This window comes from Neolamprologus multifasciatus, chromosome 14 (genome assembly GCF_963576455.1).
Source record: "Neolamprologus multifasciatus chromosome 14, fNeoMul1.2, whole genome shotgun sequence".
Lineage (NCBI taxonomy): Eukaryota > Metazoa > Chordata > Actinopteri > Cichliformes > Cichlidae > Neolamprologus > Neolamprologus multifasciatus.
The window spans coordinates 39,252,256-39,274,702 of record NC_140452.1 but is presented as its reverse complement, the minus strand read 5'-3'; the positions used below and the strand labels follow the sequence as shown (position 1 = coordinate 39,274,702).

At 39.4% G+C, this 22,447-nt stretch overlaps 1 protein-coding gene across 7 annotated transcripts in view; it reads left to right on the top strand.

The window, feature by feature from the left end:
* myo18ab (myosin XVIIIA b) overlaps positions 1-22,447 on the top strand; it is a 127,161-nt gene that overhangs the window by 15,670 nt on the left and 89,044 nt on the right. The window contains exons 1-5 of one of the 7 annotated variants that reach the window (XM_085130733.1): positions 5,520-10,247; positions 15,434-15,539; positions 15,906-15,938; positions 18,618-19,724; positions 21,394-21,456. The exons of 4 other annotated variants lie outside the window; for them this stretch is intronic. In XM_085130733.1, the coding sequence (XP_084986859.1) occupies positions 15,501-15,539; positions 15,906-15,938; positions 18,618-19,724; positions 21,394-21,456 (1,242 nt within the window). In that variant the 5' untranslated portion in view covers positions 5,520-10,247; positions 15,434-15,500. Of the gene's footprint in view, positions 1-5,519; positions 10,248-15,433; positions 15,540-15,905; positions 15,939-18,617; positions 19,725-21,393; positions 21,457-22,447 lie in introns of those variants that run through there. 2 more of the 7 variants (XM_085130735.1, XM_085130739.1) reach the window with 2 other exon arrangements.

Genomic DNA, 22,447 nt, shown 5'->3' with positions numbered 1-22,447 from the left:
GCATAACATTTTTCCTTTTTCAACTTCTACCATTAAATCTTTGCTTATGGCTTCACTTCCTTTCCCTTCTTAGTCACTACCCAATCCGTACCGGAAACCCGATCGGTACCCCGCATGCGCGAAAGGTGTCTACTTCCGGTCGTAGCGTTTTACGATAGTTATGGGTCAGAGTATCTGTTAAAATGTTTAGAATAATAAGTATATCTTAAAATGTTTGCAATAATGAAGCATTTCAGTACAATGTAGACAAAAACAAAAAATAAAAAGATAGTTACGGATCGGGTCTACCCGATCCGTACCGCGCATGTGCAGCGGTTTTCTTCTTCTTCTGTTCGTTTAATGGCAGTTTACTCCCCAGTGTACGAGGATACTGCCACCTGCTGACCGAGCGAATGAATTCTATTGTAAACTGAATTAGCGTCATTACAAACGTGTGTTAAATTTGATTTAGTGATAGTCGAGTGTGTTTATGCTTGTCTGTGTGGAGAGGATTGACTGGAATAGTGATGATGATGTCCGCTATCACTGTCAATTGTCAGTAAACACTTAATCTGGCTGCTGAATCTTCACGTGACACATTGCTAAGTCAATATTATTAAGCCTGTAATTAGGCGCCATTCTTCTTATTTTACGGCGCTGTTGTTCAATCGGGGAACGCTCTCTGTTGAGGAGAAAAGCATGAATTTGTTTGTGTACGGATTATCCATAGTTTAAATGTCCCGGTAGTCGAAAAGGAGGCAGAGCTGTTGAGAAATGCTAGGAGCTAACTGGGCCCTAACCGTATCATTCAAATATATTGAATGTCGCAATGTTGGCAAAGAGAGGAAGTGACGTAAGATTTGCGCATGCGGGGTACCGATCGGGTTTCCGGTACGGATCGGGTAGTGACAGTGTACAAAGTCATCCACACTACCTTCCGATGCTGAGTAGCTACATTCTCCCCTGCCACCACCTGCAGTGTCTTTCAGACTGTATGATCTGCAAAGGTGTAGTTCACCTGTGTACACTGTCCTCCACTCTAATGAAGCTCTTCGGCTAGTCCCTTGTTACGAGGAGTATCCAGATTGGGTAGGGCTGAGTTTTAGATATAGCAGTTTTATGTCAGATGTCTTTGCCGACACAGACCTATAAGAGTTTTGTGTCTTTGGTTAGAAACAAATTAGCAATCTTTTGCTTACCAACTGAATGTGTAAACCACTGTACTATGCAAGCACCTACCTCACCTTGTGTTCCTCCTTCTTCTTAAGGCTAATTGGGATCTGATGAATGTAAAAACAAAGAATTATCTTTTGACCTGATTTTGCTCTACAAGGGCCTGATATCCACATATGAGGACATTTGTTTTAAATTTCGACAGAGCAGTGGCAGTATAATGTTCTCGTAAGTGGATATCAGGCACTTGTGGAGCAAAATTTTGTATTGTGGTCTAGACAACCCATAATGGGATGTCCACATATCTGGATACCAGGTCCTAGGAGGTTAAAGTACATTTTCACCATAGTGAATTCCATCCATGCTATTCGTTAGTCTTAACCCCTATAGACCATTCACTCTGACTGGCTGCTGTTTCATTTTTAATTCCTAATGGCTCTCTGTTCCTCTGTCCTGTCCATGAGTGGAGCACAAGAACCAGATCTATTCCCTGGATGAAAAAAGTCCAAACATGCTCCAGACTTGCTGTGGAAACATTGTTAATGCTAATATTGTTGAGCTAAAATGAATACCACATTTCTGAGGAAGCCAGTTACCTAGCTCTCAGCAGGTAAGAAATGTGTGTAAGAGTTAAAGAAAAGTGGCGGATTAGCACACCGCCAGAGCCCATGTCTTGGTTTGATACAACAGTTTGTTTTGGTCTGTCTCTGTTAGTGCTGCTGCTGCCTGAAAACCACACCGTCAGCACTCTCCTTTTTCTACACACTAAGCACAGTGACACAGCAGCATGGTCAAAACACGCTGTCTCCGTTGAAACACTTGGATGTTTCCCTGTCAACACTATTATTGTTCACTAAAACTAAAAGAAAAAGAAAATCTAAACAAAAACTAGACTTTAAAAAGAAATGAAAACTGAAATGATTTTGTGGACTTGGAAACAAGCTAAAGTAAAACACAAATATATAGGAAATATCCCCAGTCTTAGTGTGTATCACCACTACTTTGATGAGCATCTATGCTCTCTATACAATAACACTTAATTAAAAGTAACACTCTAACTGAATGTGTTCTTTTTATTTAAGGAATCCCTTTGGGACATAGGGAGTTGTACTTTCCTCTGCAGTAATTGCAGACACGTTGTTAGTCTGCAGATATCACAAATACTGGGATAAAACAGAATCACTGATTGATTTTATCCTGTTAGCCTATGGGGTGAGGCTTGCCTGTGGTGCCGTGCATCCACAATCGTGCCCCGCTGACTTAAGTAATTACACTGGGTCCTGTGGTTGGGGTTGTTGTTGGTATGTTGAGCTGGCAGTGGGAGAGATCCAGCTCTGTGTGTAATGTAACAGCAAACGTGTGTGTAAATAATGGATGCAAAGCATGTTCATGCCATCGGGTCTGCTGTGGTCATTCACATGAGACTTTTCCATTTTATCTTGTGCAGCAACTGGCAGGTCAAGCCAACCGAAGTATATATCATTGTGATCATTAGCTCTAATGAGTCATTTAGTTATTTTGTTTTTGACAGCAGACACTTCCTGTATGAAAACCCCCAAAATGCAAGAGTAGGAATTCATTGCAACAAATGTAAGCATGCTCCTTGTTTTTTGGGTCTTATACTGTCTTGTAGTATTTGAGATAACCAACTCACCAACTCACCAAGCCACTGGTGCCACATAGATTGCAATGAATTGCACTCCATTCTGTGTGACAGGGGTGTTTCAAACACAAGTGATTTCATGGTTTGGCTACTAAGCTGTTGTTCAGTAGAAGATGTGGTCAGAGTGAATCAGTCACATTAATCACTTTCATTTACATGCACAAGCACTGTTACACTGTTACAAGCACATGCTCTGGCTCATATTTTTGTTAAACTCGAGTGGATTCAAGTGGAGCTCCAGTTTTTCACCTAGTGCCAGGTTAAATTATGGTATTGGGGCCCCATTTTAAAAAAATAAAATAAAAAGAAAGAAAAGTTTATTATAAATATATGCACACTTAAAAAGAACACATTTGTGCCACTCAATGAAAACTGCTTTTCAGTTTTTGTTTGACCAAATGTGCAGAGTGCCTCTGTGTTTTATCTATAATTTCCTCTCCTGACCTAAGCCCCGAGATTTCTGCCAGCCCAACACAGCAGACAGTGGATTAGCCTGATTGTACACTACGGTATTCAGTCATAAGTTATGGTGTGTGTGTGTTCACCTAACTAATGGCTTGCATATAGCAATCTAGTAATTTACAGATATTGTATTTACTTTTAACTATGCAAAAGACTACTGAAATATCATGTGAAATATGTTGGTTGAGTTTGAAGCTTTAAGTCATATAAAATCTATTCCACCTCTCTTTTTTCTGTAAGAGTCAGTCATCCTTGAAATGCATCTAGGAAACCTTAGGGGAGGTGTTATGTCATTTAGGTTTTAGGGTTGCACATTATAGAAACTATTTTTAAATTTATTCTTGTACCTGTGCTCTACTGTGATTTTTATCCCTGATATCCCTGTTTTTTTGTTTGGTTTTTTTGTATTTTTTTGTTGTCAGCCCAAGTCAGAGTTACCCTGATGATATTGTCAGGAACTTTTTTCAGACTTAACAAAACTACAGATTACTGAGCCACACAACTCCCTGGTAAATTCGTAAATTCATGAATTGTAGTCATGCTCAACTCTTAAGTAATGTTGAGTGATATCAGGAATTAGGGTGATATGACCCAAAATTCATATCTTGATATTCTTTAGCTGGATGGCAATATAAGATATATATCTCGATATGTTTTTTAAAGCCATAAAGTAAGAACAAAACGAGAGTTCTTAGTCAAAGCTGTGTATCAAAATCTCACATAGGCACTTTTATTAACATACAGCATAGCATTTATTAAATAATAATGCTCCATAAATAAAATAAAACAATGTTGTTTTTGTGTTTTCTTTTTACCGAGCAGCTCCTCTTTGATAGCTGCCGTGTCCATCTTGTCGTTGCCTGCAGGTGAAGCGATGGGGGAGGGGGGGCTGTGTTCAGCGAAGGAGAGGCGAGGCAGAGTAACGTTGTGTAGGGACAAAAGTGGACGAAAGAGAGGCAAACTTGCGGCTCCACAAGTATAATTATAAAGTAACATAGACTATATCGATATAAACGATATTGTCACATCTCATATCTCGTATAAAAATATATCGATATATTTAAAAAGTTGATATATCGCCCAGTCCTATCAGGAGTCATTAACGGATCAAAAGTAATGTACCCAGTTTTTCTCAAATAAAGTCAGTTAATCTGGGTTTATTTGACACACACGTAAAACCAAAATGGATTCCAGTAGGAAAACAATCATCACGTCTTCACAAACAATCTTGTGAAGACGTGATGTTTTTCTGTCCTTGTAAATTGTGTGGCTTTGAAATGATTGCAACCTTCTATTGTTTTGTTGTTTTTCACTTACCTTTGTGTTAGATTGGAAAAGCTGTGACACTATCATTGAAATGGGTAGAAAAGTTGACGAGCATTTCTAACACAGCCGGCTGATTTCAGGATGATCTTTTTGCTGGTACTAAATTGAATTGTGCTCCTACTGATCTTTGTGAAGTGTCAGCACGAGGCTTGGTACTAGGGCTGCCACGATTAGTCGACTAGTCACGATTATGTTGACTATCAAAATTGTCGACGACTGATTTAATAGTCGACGCGTCGTTTGAAGCTTTGTAAGATCACAAAAGCCGCAGAAGTAGTAGGATTTAAGAGTGTAATAACGGACTGAAACAGAAGATGGCAGCACTGCATGTACAAGGATGCCAGCTGCCGTTAAACCCCGAAGAAGAAGAAGAAGCTGTGTCCCAGAATTCATAGCGCAGCCCAGCTCAGTTTCCAACAATGGCGGCAGCTACTTAGTTTTAATATTACTGTTATTATTCTTTCTGGGTCACAAAATAAACGTTTAACCTATTTTCAGGCGAGAATGTAGCTGTGTAAACCTCAAATATCTGCTCAGTTTATCAAGACACCACATATTTTCAAAAGCGCTCCGACGTTTTCGGAGACGTCTGTTACCCACTAGCTCGATAGCTAGCCGGGGGCTAGGCTAACTAGAGCCGTGAGAACACCGGGCTCCGGGCAAATCGTTTTCAAACCCACCGCCGTCTTTCACTACTCAGGTTAAACATGATATATAAGTCACTTAGATAACTTAAAAATGTTATTGTTTGGCTTTTTTTAGTATTTTATTTGTTCCTGAGTAAATCGGTTTGGCTGAGATTTAAGTTATAGTTTTTACACAGCTGAATAAACATCAAGCAGACAGCTGATTATCAGAAGTGTGAGATGCTTGAGAATATACTCTGGTGTCCTGTTATATTTTAGATAGCAAGGAGTTTATTAAACTCCACCGAAAAAATCTGCAAATTTCATTAAAATTTAATAAACTATCATCTTGTCTTTATTTTTAGTTAGCACATACCTTAAACACTTAAAGCTGTAAGCTAATGATAGTTATATAAGAGCAGATGCTGCTGGTGCAATAAGCTGTACGTTTTACGTCCAATGGATGATGATCTGATTAGTCGACTAATCGCAAAAATAATCGGTGACTAGTCGACTATCAAAATAATCGTTTGTGGCAGCCCTACTTGGTACATAGATGTCACCAAATACACCCACCAAAGAGGGAAAAAATAATCATGAAGGCCTGAAGTTGACATAAACAAAGAACCCTTTCGCTCTTTGAACACATTTCCAAGTTAACTTTCAACAACCTAAATCCATTATGGATTGTGATGTGTTCAGAAGCTGCAGCCTGATTTCTTCTGACATCATTGTCATGTCATCAATACGTTCCATTGAACCACACATGCTTTTAGCTTTCATGATGCTGAGGGTTTTAGTCAATGAGGCTGTTTGTTTGGTTTTCGCAGCAGTCACTGGCCTGTGCTTTGCTGCCCCAACATCTCTTGCACTTTGTTCAGATATGAATTACAGGAGCTGATTATTATTTTTTTTGAGGGCATCATCTGCTGTTTTGTTATGCCCATGCATGCCTCAGAAATTACAGTAGCCAAACAGAATTCGCATGCTTAGGAGTGAAGAAATATGTTCATTTGAGATGGGGTGTTTCTTCTTTCTTTTGAAATGTAGAACTGAGTATGTCGGTTTGTGTATGCATTATTATCATCTTCGCGTTTTTAATTTTGTCACTACCAACAAATACTCAACTTTGCCACCTGCAGCCCTGCCTCTGCTCTTTTTGTTAGTGCTATTGTCTCTAAATTATACATAGCAGGTCTCACTACCATCTTGTAAACCTTATCTTTCATTCATGTTGCTATCCTGTTACGAATCACCTGACACCTGTCTCCACCCACTCCATCTTGCCTGAATTCTCTCCGCCTCTCTTGTGCATTTGTATGTCTGCCTTCGTGAGCACAAAGTGTAATATTTTCAAAATAAGGAAATATGGGGACCTTTGACTTGTTCACTTTAGATTCTGGTTTAGGTTAGGTTAAAGTTATTAGCACACGTGATATGAGACTAGGGATGGGTATTGATAAGATTTTCACGATTCCGATTCCATTTTCGATTCTGTTTAACGATTCGATTCTTTATCGATTCTCTTATCGATTTTTTTTTTTTTTTTTAAAAAGGAGAACACTAAGGTCAATTAGCTTAGATCTTTGTTTTATATCTTCTCTTTGAACAAGATAGAAATTTAGGAGTAACATGGCCTTACAAACCCAACAGTGAGATCTTAACAGATCCAACCTACAGCTCTTCAATGGGGTGTCACAGGGTCCCCAGGAAAAAAAATTGTGAATGTAAAATAATAAAATAAATATTCTTCTGTAGCAATTACACAAGAATATCCATTAATGTCCCCGCCTACAATTAAACACATTCACTTACCGAAAATCGGGGGCATCTGCTGTGGCAAATGGGTGCAAGCCTTTTACCACAAACTTAGTCACTGCTCGGTGACATTCGTCTATCCTGGCCTGAAATTAGACGCTACCGGTAGACTGCAGCGAGAACTGCCAGCATCTGAGCCAGACTCTGTCTGTCTCATCATGGTCACCTAAATGCACAGTAATGGCAGGTTTTGTAATAAGGCAGATCGCGCTAACATAATATGCACTGTTAGTTGATTATTTACCTGCCGTATTAACGGGAGAGGACGTGCAAACGTTACCACCGCTGCTGGGTTGAGATTCACGAGTCCGGAGCGGAATTAAAAACACGACATTCATTTAAGGTTATCGCGCGTTTTGTGAGCAAATGCTTTTGCATATTCGTAGTGTTTCCTTCCTTAAATGAAATCTCTACTTTGCAAGTATTGCAAGTTGCCCTGTTGTCATCCGTTCTCGTAAAGTATAACCAAACTTTTTAGCGTTTGAGCCGCCATGTTTCCTGCCAGGTAAATGACGCTCCGCAACGTGGTGATGTCATTCGGGGCGACTGGAATCGATAAGGGAATCGTTTGCAAAAATGGCAAACGATTCCAAGGAATTGAAACAGTGGGAACCGGTTCTCAACAAGAACCGGTTTTCGATACCCATCCCTATATGAGACAGTCATGAGATCGAATAATATAATTAAGAAATTTGCGTACAAGCACAATCATTAGGCACCTTGAGTCAACTGTTGTTGTGATCTGGCACTATATAAATAACACTGAATTGAATCATGTATAGCTTTTTATATTATATCCAATAATAGGATAAATTTATATCTTCATGTAATTTAATTATAAAGCTGTCAGTTTCACTGTAATTTGTGATTTACACCAGTATGCTGTGTTTTCCTCAAGTTATCTTCAAATAGAGTAGGCTGCTGGTGATAAATTGCTATGTTTTTATTGTCAAGATTATTAGATACTTTGTCATTAGATTCTTTCTCAGGATCAAGGGTCGAGGATTAGCTTCTTACTTTTACCATATGAGGAAAGAAAATCAACAGTTTGTAGCTGGGGTGCTGTTTCTTGGATGGGAAACACCCAGCTGCTTCTACTGATGGGTGCCAATGATATTCTGGGCAGTTTTAATCATCTTCTGCAGAGCTTTCCAGGCTTAGGCCTTGATCATCCCATTGTGATGTTTCCAGTTAAGAAGATTTCTGTTGCTCTTCTTTAGAAGTCAACAAGTACTTGAAGTTGAGTTGTGTTTGAGCTTTCTTCATTAGGGTTGAGATGAGTGATAACCACAGCTTCAGTGATGTAAAGCATTTCGCCTAATTCAACAATCGAGTCCTTAGTTCTCTTGATCGTAAGCAGTGGGTTGTTTAGTGAACTTTTACATGGTAAAAGCCTGGGCTATGCTCTCACGCTTTGCTTTCACCTTATCTTTGTCTTTCCATATGTTAGTAAATTAAGTATGTATCATTCTAAATATTATATAAATAAAATGACAGTTAAATATTTTTAGAAAAAAACAACTTAACCGAGTTGGGTCAAATTTCCGACTGTTGATTTCATCTCATCTGATTTGATTTCACACAAGCCTTTGTACACAGGACTTTGCTATTCATGATACACAGAGTCACCGTAGAGATGTTACGTCAGCGCATTTCTCCCTTCTTTCACCGCCCTCTTCTTTAGGCTGCATTCTTTCCAAAGGCACTTTAGCTTGCCATTCCCACAACCCTCATTCTCTTTCATCTAGGCTAAAGCTATCATAAAATGTTTGTATCTTATCTACATCAATCTCCCATTCCCCTCCCAGATTAATGTGGAAGCCACTGCAGAAATATATATTCTGTAGTTTTGGGATTGCTGAAGTGTGTGTGATTTTTTTTTTTTGGTTCCATGGCTCCATCTTGTGGAGAAAGATCAGAAGTGTGGGGAAATGCAGAGCACTAGGGGGTCAATATCTGCTGCCTACTGACTGCTCCCAATAGGGCTTAAATATCTTGGACTCTCCGCCAATTGCGCTTAGAACTGAAGAAGTGTCTCGGATGAGAGGTGTAACATATTCAAGAAACTTAAAGAAGTCCAGTCGCTTTTCTTTCCAAGCTCCTTAGATTAACATGATCTGGATGACGGGGAACCTTCACAGGCTTATAAACCTGGCAGCTGCAGTAAAAAGTACTGTGATTGCTCAATGAGTAGGAAACCAAAATTTAAGTACCTGTTGATGCCTTTTGCGTTTTCATTTTTGAGTTGTTTCCATAATTCTCCTGATTTGATCTTTTGCACATCGAGGGGCTGCTGTTCTAAGCTTTGGATAGCTTTAGCTTTGGACAGTTTGCCTTTCTTTAATCTTTATAATGTCCATGTTCAGCTGGGTGAAGGGGTTTAAACTGTTTGATTAGGTTTGTTGTTACCGATGTTTTCATGGCTGACCCCTGAACCCCTGGTGAACTTTGCATCTTCACTCAGAGTGAGGAGCTTCAATGCAATATTTTTGTGTGGCTGTGAGTGTGTGCATTACTTTTTGCCTGCATCGTGTGTTGCACATTAAACAGACCAACCTGAGCCTGACCAGTTGGCCACCAATAAGGGCTGAGGACATTGGCAATGGGGATTTTCTGGTCCCTGGCTAGCCAATCAGCCCATCTCTAAAACATATGACTGTGGTAATTAAAACATGCCTCAGACAGGGTTTACTTACTAAAACAATCACTTAACAAATATATATACATATATAAAACGTGGGTCCTTTTTAGGAAAAGCCACAGATTAGTATAAAAAACTCCTGTTAACAACAACTGTAAATAACATTACTCATAAGAGAACAGACTTTACTTAACTGGGACTCATTCAACTGAAAAAGTACCACAGTTTAGACAGAACAGAGATAAGACCTGGGTTTTCTTTCTTTCCTTTGCTAGCAGCATGAGAGAAGCATTCATTTCCTGTAACATGTTCCACTCTGCTTCTGCTTTTATTGTGATGCCTTCCTTTAGCTGCTTTACACGTCTTCCTCTTTGCTGTATACACTGGTTTCACAAAGGAAGACAGTGCAACTAGGAACCCCAGCACTCTACACAGAACATGTAACATGTCTTGTGCAAAATTCAAAAGCAGAGAGAGTTGATAAAATAGGTTTAGTAGGATTAGAAAGCTGTAGTGCTAAATGAGGAATTGGAACAAGATGACTCGACTAAATGTGAAGGTACGTTACCATTATATGGGACATGGCATTGTAACTCAACTCGGAAGTTGTAAGAAATAATGGCTAAGATCTCTCCTGACTATTGCTCTACGAGATCGATGTATCTTTTGTCATTATAGCAAGCTCGTACTGTAGTGCTGTGCAAATTCTGTGTCTCTGTGTGGACATATGCAGTTATGTTTAAAAGTTGAATTACTTGAAAAAACAAAACCTGGGTGCACAAGTTGATGTCATTTAGGATTTTCTGTAATCTGCACAGGCTCAAAAGTATACATACAGACTTAAATACATTTCTCAAAAACTTGCAACAGTTTTTAATCAGAGTATACCATCAAGTCAGTTAGGTTGCAGAGGGGGTTATTAATCAGTTCCAGCTGCTTTGGTGTCGAAACAGGTGCACTAGAGCGGCAACAGTGAGACGACCCCCAAACAGGAATGGTTTTACAGGTAGAAGCCACTGACAATTTTCCCATACTCATCTTTTCTGACCTCTGTTTCACTAGTTTTGCATTTGGTTAAGGTCAGTGTCACTAGTGGTAGCATAAGAATGGCTCATCAATATGTGCTGTGTCTAGAAGGTTTGCTGTGTTTCCCAATCCCCCCCGAGACAGAATCACTTGTCTGATCAGGACCATACCATTACATTGTCAGGCATTCATATTTTTTTTTTGTTCTCAAAGATATTTTTATCAGATTAAAATGACAAACAAAAAGAGATACACAAAAAGTTCTTATACAATATGTGAGTAGGTAGGCTTCACGATGATTGCTTAAGCTGACATAATAAAATACAGCTTAATAACACAATCACATATCTTTTAATTGTTGTTTACCCCCTACCCATCCCACACAATAGCTCTGTGCCTCGATCCAGGTAAAACAAAAAAACAAACAAACAAACAACAGCAACAAAAAAAATGAGGAAAAACAGAGGATTTGCTGAGCAGCCGAAGGAATTGCCTCCACACCTTGTAAAACTTTCTGGTGATGTTACTAATCTAATAACAGATCTTTTCAAGGCTTAAATAACACATAAGGCGCCTCAGCCATTGAGCACGGGTGGGCAAAGCAGCACCCGTCCATCTTAGTAGGACTGCACATCTCGCTACAAGGGAAGCAAAAGACACTGACAAGGTCAGCCGTGCATCAGCCTCCCCATTAGTGCCAAAAATAGCAACTAATGGATTAGGATCCATATGATATTCAAGAATTAGAGACAAAGGTTGAAATATGTCCATCCAGAATGTTTTGAGTTTAGGACATGTCCAGAACATATGGATAAGAGAAGCATCCTCACTCTCACATTTATCACAAGAGGGGTCCACATTCAGATAAATACAAGCTAATTTGACTTTTTACCAGAACAGTTGAGTCTAACGGGCAGTTATCTTTGCTTTGGAAATAGACCCAATATATAATGCAGCGTGTATTTGCTCCCCAATAGTAATACTGGAAATTAGGCATTGCCAGGCCTCCATTACTCCTGGGCTTTTGAAGATGGGCTTTAGTCAATCAAGGGCATTTGGCTCTCCATATATAAAATGATATAGTTGAATCTAAAGAATCAAAAAAAGATTTGGGGATAAAAATCGGTATTTATTGGAAGAGAGAGAAAAATTAAGGGAGTACATTTTGATTGAGTTAATTCTTCCCACCAGAGAAATAGAGAGAGGGGACCATTGTGCCAGGTGCTGTTCTATATTATTTAATAAATAAAGGAAGTTCACTTTGAAGAGACAGTTATGCTTTCTTGTAACTCCCTGTACTCCCTGTACTTTTATACCTAGATATGTAAATTGATTTTGTGCTATTTTAAAGGGGAGAGTAGAATAGTCATACACTGGTGCTCCTCCATCCACAGGAAATAACTCACTTTTATGCAGGCTAGGTTTTTATCCTGAAAACTGATCAAACGGATTAAATACTGACATCTTTGCGGGTATAGATATTTGGGGGTTTGAAATAAAGATCAGTAAGTCGTCAGTGTACAGGGATACTTTATGCTCAATTCTAAATAAGTATTTCCACTCGACCTGATCCCCACATCTAGAGAAAATCCACAGAGAAGGCACTCGGGATGCACTCGGGAGGGGTGTATACTATATCTAATAGACTACGGATATTGAAACAGGAGTAACGATTCTTAATGAAACCAGTTTGATCTAAAAATATAATTGATGGCAAAATGTTTTTCAGCCTCGTGCCAAAACTTTAGCCAAAATTTTAACATCGATGTGTAATAGAGAGATTGGCCTGTAGGACAAACATTCTGCGTTACCTTTCTGGTGAGGATGGCAGACGTTTACCACGCTTTCATGAATTGGAGAGGCATAATTGAAGAAGAAGAGAAAAGAAGAGGAGTCTGTAATGCGTAAGCGTAAACAAAAGTCCTTACATATCCCAAAAGTAGGAGAAAATCAGACAAAACAGTCTACTCACAGGGCTGTCCCTCAAATAAGCATAATGAGTACATAAACAATCTTTCAGTGTGACTCCGCTGTAACGGGCAGGTTGTCCAGTTATCTTCTCGCCTCATCAGCCGAATGAAACCACTGTCTTACACTGCTGGGAGATGTGATGCAAAGTCTTAGGATACAACAGAGCGGGTTTGAGACCGTGTTTATACTGCTCGGCCATCACTTCTGGGTACTCCGTGCGTCTGTTTAGAACTTCCAGGCAGTAGTCCTCCACCATGCGAATCTGCAGTTCATGGTATTCTAGTTTCCCTCTTCTCTGGGCTTCTCAGTTAAGAAGGTTCTTTATCTGGTACCAATGAAGGTGTATGGTTTCGGGGTGCAGTCTCTGTCCTGGGGCCGGCTGGGAGAGACGAGAGAAGTTGCATGTGGCAGCATTGATGAAAAATAATTAGAGCTTTTATTGTTGTAATTACTCCATGTGCTGAAGTGAATGTAACACCTGCAGCATCAGCCTCATATATAAAGCCACAATAAGCAACAAATAAAATCTCGGCTATGTTCCTGGGATAACCTTCATAATAGGCAGTTAGACACGCAGGCAGGCAGGCAGGCAGGCAGCTGAGATGACACCAACTAGAGCAGCATGTGTGGTTGAGCAGTGGGGCAACTGTGGCATTGGTTGGGGGAGTGAATGGCAGAGCTGTCTAGAAGACTGGAAGGCTGGCGCTCCTATTTTTACCTTTTAGCAGCCTCCTATCACAACAGCTGTCCCCGTCAACTCTTGTCTGCACACCAACAGGAATAGCCAGCCTATCATAGTGCTCCCTCTTGTCAGCCCTGCCGTTTCACTCTCTACTTTGTATGTCTCTGGCTGGTCTTTCAGATCTATTCCTCTTTACCCAGTTACTGATTTGGTCTGTTGTTTGAGGACTACTATAATACAGAAGTTGCGGGACTGCTTCATTTACAGGTAGAATTATTTATATTAACTATTTTTTTTTTTTACAACAAGTTTCTTCTGCTGAATATATATGACAAGAATGGGGCCTTGGGGCTCTACAGCCATTGCCACTATTTATGGCTAGAGATGGACAAGGGGGGGCTTTGCCAACTGAAAGTAGCATTACACAATACAACTTCCTTGGTTCTTGTTGTAGTCCACATTTTTCTGCTCAGATGTTGGTCAGTAAGTGGTCCCAGTTAACTTACTTTACATTTATGTTTTCTTGGAAAGAATGGAAACTTATCAGCTTGTGGCAGATATGGTTTGTACATTATGAAAATAATGTTACGATAGATTTTTACATTCACATTGATTCACATTGTCTATAAATTATACAGGATGAATGAAGCTGTGATGTTTTCACCTCCAAACTTCACTGTTGGTATAGTGTTTTTGGTGTCATCCGCAATGTCTTTTGACCTCCAATCATGGTTGCATTATGGCATCCAAATATTCAGTTTTGGTCTCATCTGACCAAACCATATTCTCCCAGTATTTCATAGGCTTGATGAAATGTTGTTTAGCAGATTTTAAACGTGTTTCAACATGCTTTTTCTTGAGCAATGGAATCTGACCACAAGTGATTTTTGGCCCTTTGACAACCCTTCCAATAATTCCTTTCACTCCTCTGTCTGAAATCTTGTGGGGAGCACCTGGCCATGGCCAGTTTATGGTGGTTTATGGTTTATGGAAACTTTTTTTTTATGCATTTTCCACCAAGCTAGCGGATCATCTTCTCCGTCTATGACCCCCTTGCTGAGATAACAGTCCATTTCTATCTGCACCTTCTCCTCCAGTGTGCAATTTAACAATTAGTTCGCCTATGTTTGGACTTCTTCTGTGTTCTAAACGTGGAAATCAGTCCGTGGATGATTACATTGCTCTGCCCATCAAAAAGTCTGTGCATGCGTGAATATATTGCCTATCGTTAGTTATTGGACTGCTGATTATGCGTTGGAAAATATTTACATATTGCCCAACCTTAGCCCCAACAGTGCTCACTGGAATCGTCCAGTACCAATAGTATGCTTGGAAACAATAAGGTTGTGAAGGTCTTGCGAGAGCTCATTGGTTTTACAATCATGAAAAGTTTCTTGTGCGGCACCTTGGTTTTCATAGGCCATCAGTTGAGACTGAACCAGCTGATATTAATTTGCACAAAATGGCAGGATTGCTTTCTAATTACCGATGAATTTTAATGCCTTTTTGCACCTCTCTTTCTTGATGTGTTCAATACTATGTAATAATAGATTGGATGGGTCGTTACCAACATCTGGTGATAATTTCATATCAATAGCACCTTGATTAGTGACATAGTCAGTACTTATTTTTATCTGCTGTGTATGTTACAATCATTATAGTAGTATAGTACTATGATACGTGCCATTGTGATACACCATTCTAAGTTGATATTTTATATTATGACACAGTGCTCAATTTAACTGTCAAATGTATATGATTGTGGGATTTGCATAAAATATTTGTATACACCACATAGATGTTGGCACTCACAATGTCCTTGGCAGTGCTTATGGAAACTTTTATCAAGATTAGCCCACTTGTGTAGGATGAGTTACTTTTGATTTTGTATAGTTGTTTTTACAAAAAATGTTTACATTTCTTAGAATAAGCTCTAATTTTGTGCTCATTCTTTGTTTTTCTCAGTGCTTTGTCATTAAAAACAAAACGTTACTTGCGCTGAAAATTCAGTGCGTCCTGGTGCGTGAAGAAGTTTCTCTTAACTCTGTGTAATCTTCCTTTCCTAGCTTTCCTCCACCTCCTTCACCTGCTTTCATCTCATCCATCACAGTCCATGACAGCAGATCAGCCAACATGGCATTTTCATCTCGTTTTTCGTTCTGGGAAAAAAAGGGAAGTCTTGTTTAGATGTTTAGTAGAGCACATTAGTGTGATGGGACTACTATGGTGTACTAACATCTCTATGTTTGGATTTGTGTGGCATTTGGTGTGGCACCCCACTTCAGATTTTAATGGCTTTCACTTATTTTATGTTATACTTAACTAACGCAATTTAAATGCAGTAAGTGCATTGGTTTCAGCTCTTGAAATAGTAAGACAATTTTTACAGCACATTATTGCACATTATATTGCACTGAAAGAAAAATATTTTCATGCAAAAGATGGCTCTCAGAATATGTGCATGTTTTGAAATTTGCATGGTGTGCAATGGATCTAAGCTATAAGATTTTGATCTGGTTTCCTGTTCAACACATTTAGATTAAAGAAGAGAACAAGCCAGCAAACAAAAGTGTAAGTAAACAATGGCATTAATTAGAGTTTCTGGCTCTCATTTTAGAATCGTCTTGGTTCTTGACATTTAAAATCCAGTGTTTTAGCATGGTCTTTGTATTTATATTTCAGGTTGAAGTGTTAGGATGACACATTTTATGGCAAATACCCTGTATATATTGCCATCATCTATTTCTTTGTCGTTTTTTAGGTTAAATCTGTGAATATATTTAAAAACAAAATGTTTTGTTTACAGCACTATTCCTGAAATATTTGTGGCAATATATTTTAAAGTAAATGTAAAGCTTTCTGAATTATTTAAACGACAATTAAAGATAGTAAAAAATGTAATTAGTGAATAAAAAAGTGAGAAAAGAAATAAACACATTTAAAAAAATTAAAATTAAAAAATTCTAAGTTTGTTGTTGCATTAGTTAGTTGTAATAACAATATGCAAAGGTTCTTTTCAAAAGTATAGAATGTTCAAAACAGTGTAAAACACAGAAATGCTACAGATTGTTAATAAAAAATATATAAAACATTTCCATCAATAACTATTTTGACTTTAATCTGTCACTGACTGTGACAGACATGGCATGTCTGGAACACATCACTCAAGAGGTGCCTAGGAACCATCCTAGTGAGATGCCCAAATTCTTCAGCTGGCTCCTTTTGATGTAAAATGGCTCTACTCTGAGTGTATACATATTCTCATTCTTTCAGTTACCTAAAGCTTGTGGCCATAGGTGAGTGTAGGGATGTAGAGCTAATGTAGATCTACTGGTCAATCAAACAGCTTTGGTTTCCTGTCAACAGTACAGACCAGTTCACTGTCTGTATCACTGTGATTGTGGCCCAGATCCGTTTCCCCTTCACCCCGCTTGTGAACATGTCCCTAAGAGACTTAAACAACTATACTTGGGTCAACAACTGTCTGAGGCCCTTTTGAAAACCATGGTCTCAGACTTAAAAGTGTTTCATCAGGCCACCCCTGATGAAGTTGACAGAAAATCATATCATCTGCAGAAAGATGGAAGAACCTGAGACCACTAAATTGGAGGCATACCACCACTTGGCTATGCCTACAAATTCTGTCCATAAACATCTCCAGAAAACATCTGTCTTGAATATCCTCAAGAGGATAAGAGCTCGCCCAGAATTCCGTACAAAATGCATTGTTCCTCATGAAACTTCTCCCACACCTGAATTTTACATCAGCCACTGCAAGAGCCACACTCCACATGGACTGCTGGTACCTGTCAGCTGCTTCCCGAGTACTACAGGAAAACCAAATTCAACAAGACTCCTGCTTCAGCTTGACGCCACCTTGGTGTCCAGCATGTAGTTCAGGGATTACTACTTTGACAGGCACCAACCACCTTGTAGCTGCAGGTCTATGCATCTGCCTCAGTAATGGGTACTCGCTATGCCAGGTCTGTCCAGTGTCCAAGACATGCACCTGCGTGCTACACTTTCTAATACCCCACCCTGTGACTCCAAGAAGGCTGGGTATTTGGAAAACTTGTTTGGCACATAAAGGGCAGTGATAGTCAGGACACTTTCCCCATCATCCACCAGGATGAGAAAGTCTTGACCAGGAACAAACCCTAACTTACATGCACCAAATTGTGAGATACAAGTATCCTGACCCTTGCTCTCAGCCTCACCACGGCAAATGGTAAATGGACTGGTTCTCATATAGTGCTTTTTTTACTCTACTTCAGTAGAAGTAGAGTAAAAAACTCAAAGCACTTCATAGACACACTTTTTTTCTACATCTAAGTGCTTTCCAGCCACCCCCGGTCTCCAGAAGACTGGTTCAAGAACCCACACTGTGTTGAGACAAACTCGACTATATCTACCTAGTATCTCTCAAACCCAACCACTCAGACTTCTTTCCCAACAGACAAGTGATGTTCCATGCCCCAAGTGGTAGTTTCAACAACTGGGGGTTAGACCACCAGGGTCTCTTCTCTTTCATGATGCTTGACACACATTGCAGTTGAAAACGTTCTTAATTATTATCATTATCTAAACATCTAGGCTTATCTCTTTCCTAATATATAATAAGTGGAATACTCATTCGCATATATTTGAACTTAATGCCACAAAGTTTTGGTTTTAACTCATTCCATAGTAGGTAAATCCCTGTAGTGTACTGGATTAATCATGCTAACATGCTTTAGCTGATAGTTGGCAACTCGCACTTTCCCAAAACCTTGAGGTGGACGGCTAGACATCTTGTTCCAGGAGAGCAAATATGTCATTATAGATAGACCTTTGGACCTGATGGAGCAGGCTAACTTATTTTATATAGAACAGAAATTCTCAAACTGATTGCTTTGGGATGATTACATGTTCTTATACACCCTTTTAGTGTTAAAATTAGTACCATGTCTAGCAAAATGGAGCTGTGATGTTTGCTGAACCTGTCCTGAAAGCCTTTGATTTCTTAGGGTATTCTGGTTGGTAGCCTGTTTTTAGGCATTGGATTTCTAGGCTAAATTCAAAGTCATTGGAAGCTCCAATATTGCATTACATTGTAGGGTTAAAGGAATATCTGTTCTTCTCTGTTACTAGTCTTCATAAAATTCATTGTAACACACCAACATTTTTATTCTTTGACAGAATAAGACATAATGCTTGGATTTTCATTACTTGTCTACATTCATGTAATTGCTTTCTTTTCTCTGTGAGTAGTCAGACAGTGATGGGATTCCCGGCCGAGCCAAGTCGGTACCAGCTCTAGATCCTGGCAGGGGTTTATTGAGGGCAAACAGTCCTACTGGTCCTACTGCAGAGTCAGTTGCCAGGATCAGGAGTCCTTCCCCACCAAAAGTCAGGACACCCATAAAAGTCCAAGGGCACTTCAAAAGTCCTGAGCCACCATCAACAACGGCGGCACAACTTAAAAGTCCTGAACCTCCACAAATTCCTCGGAAGCTTGAACCAGATTTAAGTGAGCAAGAACAAAATGGCGTGGTGGGAAAAAGCACAGTCAATGGTACTGCCAATGGTATCATCAGCCTTCCAGGCACCAGCACCAACCAAATGGCTACCACTGATGACCAGGGTTACACACGTAAGAAAGTAGTAAAGGTTGTTCGTCGTGTTGTCAGGAAGGTTTTACCCTCAGAAGATGAGATCAATGTACCAGCAAAGAAATCTGACAAAGTTACAGAAGTAGGCAAGCCTGCTACTGACACAATCAAAGTAGCAGCAGCAGCAAACTCAGTGTCCCAAACCCAAGTGATGCCAGGATTCTCTTTTAAACATGATGTCATCAAAACAGAAGACAAAGATGATATTTCAAGGGGCTTAACAAGCCTTATGGTCAGAGGCAGAACAAGGGAGCGCTTTCCAAGAATATTTCAGGATAACCGACCAGAAAAAAAGGAGTTAGACAAGATAAGTGAGAAGATGGATGAAAAACTTGACTTGAAGGAGACAACAAAGGAGCAGAATGAAGTTAAAGCCAAGCCAGAGTTGCAGGATGTTAAACACAAATCCAGCAGCTCTTCTGCAGTTACAAAGGAAATAACATCTTCTCTGGTTTCTGTTAACCCTGCTAACAAAGCAACTGTGGGCTCAGCTTCAGATTCTTCCAAATCTCCTCATTCCCGACCTTTATCTTTCACACCAGTTATGGGCTTCATCCCAGCTCCAGACTTTATACCTGAACCCCAATCATGTTTCACTGCATCAACTTCTGTGAGCCCTAATCCTCCCCAGCCCAGAGTTGGTCCACTGTCTTCTACGCCTATAGGAATTGTTTCTATCCAGAAACCTACTGTTAGTCAAAAAGAGGTACAGTCTAACACTTAGCATGTTGTCTTGACTTTTGGGACATGGTGTTGTTGATGTTGGGTGCATAGCATTTAAAATGCATGTTTGGAGTGAAAGAGCACTGTAGTGTTTGCTAAAAGTGTTTGCACCACATTTATGTGTAATGTTAGTGTTCACAGTGGCTAGACTCAGCCACTTTTAAAAAGCTGTGGAAGACAAATGAGCAGAAGAAATTGCAACACACAAGGAAATGGTTTACTTGGAGTCTCTTGAGCTAATTGCCAGTAGATGATGAAGTCACTTATTAGTAATTAGTCAATTGACTTAAAGTACAGTTGTTCAGTTGTTTGACATTTTATATTGAAAAACTGTTGGTCATTTTCTTTGTACCTTTTTTTTTTGGGCATTCAACAAGGGCTCTTTTATGAATACCCTGCTTCTAATCAGCTTAGCAACAGGTGGTGTTATATTTGGAAATATTAATATTATATCCAACCAGTATTTCTCATTCTTGTAATCATTAAACCACAAGCACATGTGTACGTCCTCAGCTTAGTCATTTCTACAGAATGCTGGGGTCGCTGTCAGAATTGTATGCTCGGCTATGTAAACTCCTATGGTTTTAAATACACTTGCTAGTTTTGAGGTTTATGACTCTTGAATCATTTTTGTGATTAAGTCTGCCAATGAACAAGGAGGACAGTTTCAGTTTTTAACCTTTGACATATCACATAGCAGAATGTATTTGATAATAAGCCTTGTTTGCAAAGATGGAGTGTCAGCAAAGACATTTTTCAAACAGGGAACTTTGGTAGCCTGACATGACTAGCATCACCAGGTAGAGCCAGTTACTGCAATGCTGCTTTGTGGAAAAGCAACTGAAAGAAAAAACATTATATTTGAAAACGATGCTGCCACAGACAAGTACACTAACTGCTCTGCTGCCTGTTTCTCTCTTTATTTTCTCTTTAGCGCTCTTAATTATTTCACACATTCTGTTTGGTTTGTTTCAGATTGTGTGCTGCCAATTTTAGTAATACACTGTGTTACTCTGTTACACTGTTTTTACACAGTTTTTTTTAACCTCCTAAGACCCGAACTCTTTCATGGCACGCAATTTTAATTTCTCTTTGCTGTTTGGGATGATTGGGACCTCATGAATGTAAAAACAAAGAATTTTCTTTTTACCTGATTTTGCTCTACAAGGGCTGGATATCCACATATGACATTTGTTTTAAATTTTGATAGAACAGTGGCAGTATAATGTCCTCATAAGAGATATCAGGCCCTTATGGAGCAGCATGTTTTATTGTGGTCTAGACAACCCAAAATGTGGTGTCCACATATGTGGATGCCCAGTCCTAGGAGGTTAAAGCCTTCGTACTGTTTGAAGCAGAAGCTATTTATATATTACTACTATTACTACTACTACTACTACCTATGTAGTGCTACTACAGAACTACTAAACATGGTGTTTTTGAAATGGATTCCATGGTAACCCAAACTGCTTATGCTGTTGATACAGTCAGTGCATGTGTTTGAGTCTCCTTTGGGAAACATTAGTGAAGACTAAACATAACTAAAATACATATCCATCTGCTGAGGACATTTCTGTTTGTGTCTAATTGTGGGCTTTGCTTCATCTGTGTCAGCGTGCTCAGATTCAGTATTTTGCTGCTTTGACCTGTAGGAGGCACCGGTCAGTCCAACTGAGGAAGCTCAGCGACGCCTGATGAAGATCTTTGGCGTCCCTGTAAATAAACAGATAATATTGCCTTTGAATTTTCTGTGTTTACACATTAAAAAAATCTAACCAGCATTATTCACTTCCCCCATGGTCTAAAGCAGTTTGACGATTAGGCAAGTTAAAGCACCGATGTAAAGGGGTGGCTCTTTTTACACTTCACATTTGTGCATGTCGCAATAACACGGTGTGCTGGTATGAAGCAACTGGTGGTGAAAACTGTCATGCCATGTAAAGTAAGGGACGGTTAACCCTGTAGCAAAAAAGTAAAGAGCCCATTATTGCTGTCATAATTTCGTAAATGCCAGGTGTTACCTCTACATATAGTGTGCTGGCACAGGAGTACAAAACAGAAGTAAATCATAGTAGAGTTTTCTTGAGAAAGTCTCATCTCTCAAGCTGTTGCAACATCTCCTTCTTTATAGTCTGAAGCCCTGTGAGCCTCTGCACTGATATCTCATTGAAATGGCAGTAACAACTGACACAATCATGTCTTCAGCCTGGCTGTGCAACCGGTACAAGGCTCCAAAAAAAAGCATAGAGATGCTTCAAGTGGTGCTCCCAATGATAATTGATTATTTACTGCTTTGCCAGTGGCGTCATTGAGTCAGTGGTGTTAAAGAGAAAAACTGTTTCACCAAAGGGAATTCAGAATAACTGAAATGGTTGATTTAAAGTCATGAAACAGCTTAGTTTAAAAACAGCTGTTTTCAAAAGTTGCTCTCTGAAAGCTGCTAAATTTATTCAGTTAAATTCTGTTTTTTTTATTTATCACCAAAAACTATGAGGCAACTGTTGTGATTAACTGGTCTAATGTTACATAGTCTTGCATCTCCACACCCTGCCCACTCAGTCACTTTGGTAAACTCCACTAATGTGCCAGCTAATAGAAAATATTCCCCTAAAGACAGTGAGACAGTACCATGACGACATGGAAGTTTTTTTTATCTGTTCATATTGAATTCTGGATCTTTGATGAAATGTTAATTAACCTTCAAAT